Below are 7190 nucleotides of genomic sequence, written 5' to 3'. Positions count from 1 at the left end.
AGCAGAGATTTTGAGAGAACTTGGACTGAGTATCGTAAAGGTTACGGTAATTTGAAAAGGGGATTTTTCATTGGTCTTGAGATTTTGCATCGTATTACCAATTCTCAAATCTATGAACTTTACTTGCAATTAGAATATCCACATGGAACAGTTTTATTTGCCAGTTATGACAATTTTAGAATTGGCAACGAAACAACGAAATATAAGTTGGAGTCGCTGGGAGAGTATAAAGGAACAATTAAGGATTCTATGAAGGATTATCTAAATCAACGATTTTTCACTTTTGATCAAGATAAAGATCAATCTGAAAACATTAATTGTGCTTTGTGGCACAAATCATGTAATTGGGTGTAAGTAACCAACTTAAAAACAGTCTTACACAAACATGAATTAACAATTGTTTTTTTTTTATTATTAGTTCATTCCACGCAAATTTTATGAGAATGAATCGTTTAAAATTAGTCCAGATGCTTGTACGACCAAAGTAAAGTTGGACTTAATTTCAAAATTAACGAAAATCTAGCAAAACTATGCAATCAAAATAATTGATATTTCAACAACAAAACAAGTAATTTTCAAACATAACTTCTGGACGGACCCAATCTTGAGTGGATAATTCCCGTTTTTTTTTTTGTCTCATTGTTAGATGATATCGATGTCTGTCTAAAAGCATGTTAACTGCAGTTAGAGTCCAAACGTAATCTTATTTTTTGCAATTTACCATAATAATATATAAATAAAACAAAAATTCAATCAAAAAAGATTACGACATTTTTTCTTAACTAGATAATATAAAATGCGTTCTATTCTAGAGAACCCGGCTTACGATTATTCGAGTATGCTGAAGTTTGTATATCTTTTCAAGTTCCTATGTTCTGTCATCCCTTACCAAATTGGCAAAACTTTTTGTGTCGAAAGACACGAGGTGAGTTTATAAAGTTCCTTTGTCCTACCATCTGCCAGTCCGTCTGGATCAACATGCAAACTATATCCCGTTAATGATAAATTACGATTTTCAAATTTACTCTTTACTTTTCCGCTCCTAAGTTTAACCAGACGGCGTATGCAATTATGTTTTTATCTTCTTTTGATCAGGAAATCAGACATATAGTCTATCTCACTTTTCTTTTCTTACTTCATATGCATTAATCAATTAAAGGTTTTGAAAATCGGTGGCCAATGGAAAGTTAAGTACTAGGAAGTACCAATAGTGACTAACGTCATATAGATATACGAAAAAGTATTTCGTTAGATTAATTTGGTTCATTATATTGAGGTTTCCCTGTGAATCTTAGTGGTTTTTTAAGCACTTATCGATCCAGATTCAGCTTAATAATATAATGTATAACCAACTCTGAGTGAAGTTAAAGTGTACAAAAATCATATGAGTATATAGTTTGACTTTTCTCTAGAGTGTAAGGAAAAGTATTACAAACAATTGTAAATAGTATCCAAACATATGCACGATTATAGTTAGTCTTTGGTTTCTTTGGATTATGTATAACATAAACAAATACTTCTTGACGTTTCTAATTAAAAATATTTAAAATCAAACTTATCAAGTCAAGAAAGATTCTTGCATTGTATACCGAAACGATTTCAACAAAATCCAACTGAACATTTATATTTTGAATGAAAGAAATCAAGGTAAAGGATTTTTAAAATTTTTTTTGTCTTTCGTATATGATTAAAATTAAACTAGTTAGCATTTGAAATTAAATGAAATTGATTAATAACCCCCAATCGAAAGTGTACCCCAAGACTAGATTAGTCCACCATCTGCATTTGCGTCTCCTCGGATTCTCGCCAATTGCGTTGTATGGCATCCACCAGCTGCTTCCAGAAACCAGTGCCCCGGACATAGTTGGCGAGGCAAATGCATATGAATGCCCATGCCAATCCCAAATAGTAATCCGTTTGAATTTCGGGAACATTAGGTAATGGTTCATTTTGCGTTCGAGCTAAAATCTGAGGTGAAATGCTCTTACGATCCACAGTCCTAACATTCGTGTGTCGCATAATGAAACGACCAAAGCTTCGCTTCTCGGATTCCGCCCAGACGGGATCATACTTGATCAGTGGTTTGCCCTGATGGAATATCAACAGAGTGGGCAGTGACACAATACCAAATTCTGCATTAAATCGTGTGAACTCGTAGGCGTCAATGTAGGCAATGGGTAGAGTGGGAAATAGATGGGGCAGCAAATTGATAATCGGAGCCACTCTGGCGCATTCCAGGCTCGTGGGAGTGCAGAAATGGATGACCACACAACTGCCATGTTCGCGACGCTTGGTGGCATTCCCTATGGGCTTGAGAAGATTTACAATGTCCTTGGAACTCTTCATTATCAGCAAATGTGGCTCGTTTGCTGGCGCCCCATTAGAATCGGTGCTATTATCCAGATCAGGTTGCAGACACTTTATCATAATGGGCGGCTTGCGCACCGGTGGAGCCTGATTCAAATGCAAAATGTGCTCATCATCGGGGGCACATGTAAGACGATCACCCATGAGGGCAAAGGATTCGAAGCTATAGAGACTTTGGCCCCGGGATTGACCCAACGATTCGTTTGAAGCAGTTCCATTCGAGTAGAGACCAAAGTATTGTAGGGCGCTGAACAGGCCAGACAGCTCAGCATTTGCCATTTGCCGGACACAGATGGCTGAAATATAAGCAACTAGTTGGTGACATTTGCCTTTTTTATCTATTTAAAAAACTTACCAAACAATAACAAAATAAACTTTGCGTACATTTCAACAGCTGATTTAGGACTGATAGAGATGATAAAAGTATCGATACAACATATCGATACCAAAAACTCAACACAGCTGATTTTAGTGTGACCATAGCTACCTGTAGATTACGTTACTTCAAAAAGGACGCTAATAAAAAAATGTAAACAATTTTTGAAAAATTTCGTTAGAGAAAAAAACTACAAGCATCATGTGAATTTCAACTTTTCATGTTATTTACAAAATAGCCAGTTATATTCAATTAGTTGGGATCTTTTTCTTATCGTTGCTGTATTTAAACAAAAGTCCCGCCATTTTCAACATACTCGAAATTTGTTTGGTTACAAGTGTTTATTGTTAAATATTGTTTTAGTTAATTGTTGATATGGACAAAAACAACAGAAACATGAGGAGTTCAAAAGATCAGGACTCATTGGGCATATTGAACATGGAAAATCTTAAAGGTGAGTGGCACGATTGTGCGAAACAGAAAGAGGGTTAACTCTAAAATTTCTTTTAAGTATTTGGTGACATTTCCGAGTGTTCCTTTGCGAATGTGAATGAAAAACTAAAGGTAAGTAACTTGCAACTGTTAATGAAGCAAACTAATATCTCTTTACTAGGCGGAGCGTCACAAGGCTCTCGCGATGCTGGATAAGCCGCGTCCTTTTTCCCGTCGTTCACCCACATCTTCCATAAGCACAAATATCTCCGAGCTAATCAGTGATAAAACAATTGATATAAATACCACCGGCAGCACCTTCAATTTAGGCAAGTCTTCGCTAAACCGGCCAAAGAAGCCACTAAGGAATAAGGCCATCTCGGTTTCTGATATATTAAAAACTTCATTCGCGGCTAAGGCCCGCCAGCTCGAGAAGAAACTACCAACCAATTCTGTTTCCATTTCAAAAGACTCCATGAGCCGCTGCTCCAGTTTAAATGGTGGAGAGGGTTTCTCATTTGGTTCCACAACTGAACAAAATTGTGATGAGACTTTTGCTCCCGCTGAACTGATGCAATCGAAGTTGATTGCAGGCGAAATTTCATGGGCTGAGCAATTTACGGCCATGCCCACAGCTGTGCTAAGCAAGCCAGCTCTTGAAAAGATAAGTGCTCCACTTGGTACCAGCGACATAGAGAATTCCAGAGCCAAGTAAGTCATTTCCATGTAAAAGGCAAAAAACATTTAAATTAACAAAGCCTTTGCATTTGCAGTTCTATTTGGTCTAAGGATCAAGATTTCTCAATGGGTACTTATTTTCAAACTCGCTCTGACAACATATGCAACATTGTGGGGTCATCAAGGATAAGTGCTTTCAATCGGAGTGCGTGTCAGCCTCTGCTGGAGACACCCGAAACGAAAAATAAAACCTACACTAAACCTATGGAAAAGCAAACTGAAAACGTGTCTAATCCCTGGAATAATAAGAAACAGAGATCTTCGGAAATCTTAAGTCTTTCTGCCATTGATAAGGCGTTGAGAAATTTGGATTTAGATTCGGACACTTCCAGTATCGAAGTGTATCACAAACTAAAGGGTAACAGAAATGACGAAAATAAGGAAAACGATCAAACTATTCACTGCAAGTCCGAACGAAGCACTTTAAATCTGTCTCCTGGGGTAAATATAGATGCACAGTCCTTTACCACACCCATTAAATCAACTGGACGAAGACTACGCCGCTCGAATTTAAGTCTATGCTGCTGCGATGAAGTGCCACCACTAACGACAGCAACTAGAACAATCACAGATGAAGAAGATAAAGATAATGATGATGATGAGAAGACTCCAGTAAATAAACCATTTGCATTGACTTGTTCCACACGTCACGATGAATGCAGTGCAGTGGCTTTAATTTCGGGAATATCACCAACAACGTCTAACAAGGAAGGCGGCAAATCATCGCCCAAATGTGGCGCAAACTCGCCCAAAACTCGCCAACACTCACCAGCTGGCAGTGATCGCTGTCATGGCCTTATCTCACGTTGCTCAAATTCCTCCAGTGAGTATAGTCATCGTGATGGCAAAAGATTACCTCTAAAGGTAACACAAACCAGCTTGTGCTGGGGCAGCACCAAGTTACGCACAGATGTTAGGAAATCGTTGCAGATCAAAAATATTGCTCAGAAAAGACTTGTCATACGTTTGGGCATACAAGGACCAGGCTATCAATTGGTGGGCAATGAATGCTCCACCATTACATTGCAGGCCATGGAATGTCGCATGATTATGCTTAACTTTTGTCCAACTGTGTGTGGAGCAGCTGTGGGAGCTCTCCTATTGGTCGGAACTTATGCGGAATTGGCGATTCCCTTATTTGGTTATGGTGGCAATGCTTCAATATCCATACAGGGTCTCCTTAAAGGGCCAGTTGGTTCCAGTTTTCTTACCATAGGAGATGTTGGTGAATTTTCTACGGGAACTTTTCCCCTAAAGGCCACTTGTAGATTCCTCAATAAGGGTCCACTCGCGGCATTTATTAGCATATCCGTGGAATCTACATTGCTAATGAAACTGCGCCTAAGCGATGCCTTCGTGGTCCGACCCAGTCAGATGATTCTACCACCTCATACCGAAGGCATAGTGGAAATAGAATATCATCCGAGTCGTGAGGACATTAAGAATATATTGAAAAAGTCATCTGGCCAACAGGTCTTGACTCTGGCCAACATGCGAATCTTTTGCGGTGATGAACCCAATCGACAACGTATGCGAAATCTTATCCAAAAAATGGACAGAAGACAGCGAGATTCTTTAACTTCAACCATGTTGGACAGCCTATGGACGCGTTTTCCTGAAGAACAAACTATTGGAAATATAAGTCAACTTACAGAACCAGCCGAGTTCGTCTTGGATCTGGTCACAGTTGTTCGCATAATCGATGTGGCCTTAACTCTAAATCGAGACTTTGATGAGTCCGCGGAATCGTCGCTATTGTTCCCGCCCGATGCAGATGAAACGGTTTTATTTCGCACCATTTGCCCGGCTTTCAGTTTTCCCACATCCACACAGATCCATTCTGTCGACCAGGAGGCGGACACTTCCAATATTTGGAGTCTTGATCCGTAAGACTTTTCTCTAAAACAAAACTTCATTTGTTTAATTTTTATTTTTCGTTTATCTTAAATTGTTTTAATTTCCTTTTTAACTTCAATTTATTTTTTTTTTAAAAAAGTAAAATAATTTAAGAATTAAAAAAAAAATTAATTATTCTCATCCATAAAATTTAATATTTTACAATAACATTTTTGACGAGTTGCTGACAAAAAAAATATTTTAAAAAACCAAAGTTTATTTCCCTTGTTAGGGAAACAAACAATTTCAAATCATTTTTAAGAAAATGTTGAAAAACAATTTATCCGGTTTTTTTGTTTTTGTTAATTTAATTTAATCTTTAAGCTTGTTTGGGAATACTAGAAAGAAAATCTCAAATCTCGATTTTATTATTCGTATCTTCCATTTCAACAAAAACCAGAGGGCCGGGGCTAACTTCGACCGCGTCAAAGTTTGTATACCCTTGCAACTTTTTTGGTAACTCTATCCTTACCTATTAGCCATCAATGTGGAAGAACGTTTTATCTAAAAAGGCTTATCCTACAATCATAGGAAATAACGAAGATATTGACCAAAGTCACAGTTTTCCACCGATCGTTTCTATGGGAGCTTTATGATATAGTCACCCGATCTTTATCAAATTCGACACAGTCATTAACAGATATATTTAATTAAGAAATGTTTAATTTGAAAACAATCACGTTAAAAGTAACGAAGTTATTTACAAAAGTCACTGTTTTCGCCCGATCGTTCCTATGGGAGCTTTATGATATAGTCACCCGATCTTTATCAAATTTGGCACAGTCATTAACAGATATATTTAATTAAGAAATGTTTAATTTGAAAACAATCACGTTAAAAGTAACGAAGTTATTTACAAAAGTCACTGTTTTCGCCCGATCGTTCCTATGGGAGCTTTATGATATAGTCACCCGATCTTTATCAAATTTGGCACAGTCATTAACAGATATATTTAATTAAGAAATGTTTAATTTGAAAACAATCACGTTAAAAGTAACAAAGTTATTTACAAAAGTCACTGTTTTCGACCAATCGTTCCTATGGGAGCTATATGATATAGTCACCCGATCTTGATCAAATTGGCATAGTCGCTTATAGGCGTAGTAAACTCTCTAATATTAAGTTTCACGACAATAGCTCAGAAAATAACGAAGTTATTGAGAAAGTCACTGTTCGTGACTTGGCCGTTTGTATGGGAGCTATATGATATAGTCACCCGATCTTTATCAAACTTGGCACAGTCATTAACAGATATATTAAACTAACAAATGTTTAATTTGAAAGCAATCGCGTTAAAAGTAACGAATTTATTTACAAAAGTCACTGTTTTCGACCAATCGTTCCTATGGGAGCTATATGATATAGTCACCCGATCTTGATC

The 7190-nt window shown here is 37.3% G+C and overlaps 2 protein-coding genes across 2 annotated transcripts; one reads left to right on the top strand and one right to left on the bottom strand.

The window, feature by feature from the left end:
* Positions 1 to 1608: 1608 nt before the first annotated feature.
* On the bottom strand, positions 1609 to 2817 carry bug (thioredoxin domain-containing protein bug). The gene is made up of 2 exons (XM_068288901.1): positions 2723 to 2817; positions 1609 to 2663 (listed from the first exon to the last, which is right to left on the bottom strand). Exons 1-2 carry the CDS (start codon positions 2751 to 2753, stop codon positions 1768 to 1770), a joined length of 927 nt encoding a protein of 308 aa, XP_068145002.1. The 5' UTR covers positions 2754 to 2817; the 3' UTR covers positions 1609 to 1767.
* A 113-nt stretch (positions 2818 to 2930) lies between these two features.
* Positions 2931 to 6088, top strand: LOC137576052 (uncharacterized). Its single transcript, XM_068288900.1, has 4 exons — positions 2931 to 3197; positions 3255 to 3307; positions 3357 to 3886; positions 3949 to 6088. The coding sequence occupies exons 1-4, from the start codon at positions 3119 to 3121 to the stop codon at positions 5801 to 5803; spliced, it is 2517 nt and encodes an 838-aa protein (XP_068145001.1). The 5' UTR covers positions 2931 to 3118; the 3' UTR covers positions 5804 to 6088.
* Positions 6089 to 7190: the final 1102 nt, after the last annotated feature.

This window comes from Drosophila tropicalis, unplaced genomic scaffold (genome assembly GCF_018151085.1).
Source record: "Drosophila tropicalis isolate 14030-0801.00 unplaced genomic scaffold, ASM1815108v1 contig_593, whole genome shotgun sequence".
NCBI lineage: Eukaryota > Metazoa > Arthropoda > Insecta > Diptera > Drosophilidae > Drosophila > Drosophila tropicalis.
This window is presented reverse-complemented; position numbering and strand designations above follow the sequence as displayed.

Excerpts from the sequence above, each read along its gene's own strand:
- bug (XM_068288901.1), bottom strand. The coding sequence starts at position 2,753 with ATGTACGCAAAGTTTATTTTGTTATTGTTTG. Across the intron at positions 2,664-2,722 it reads GTTTATTTTGTTATTGTTTG|CCATCTGTGTCCGGCAAATG; the intron begins GTAAGTTTTTTA and ends CTTATATTTCAG.
- LOC137576052 (XM_068288900.1), top strand. The coding sequence starts at position 3,119 with ATGGACAAAAACAACAGAAACATGAGGAGTTCAAAAGATCAGGACTCA. Across the intron at positions 3,198-3,254 it reads GAACATGGAAAATCTTAAAG|TATTTGGTGACATTTCCGAG; the intron begins GTGAGTGGCACG and ends ATTTCTTTTAAG. Across the intron at positions 3,887-3,948 it reads ATAGAGAATTCCAGAGCCAA|TTCTATTTGGTCTAAGGATC; the intron begins GTAAGTCATTTC and ends TTGCATTTGCAG.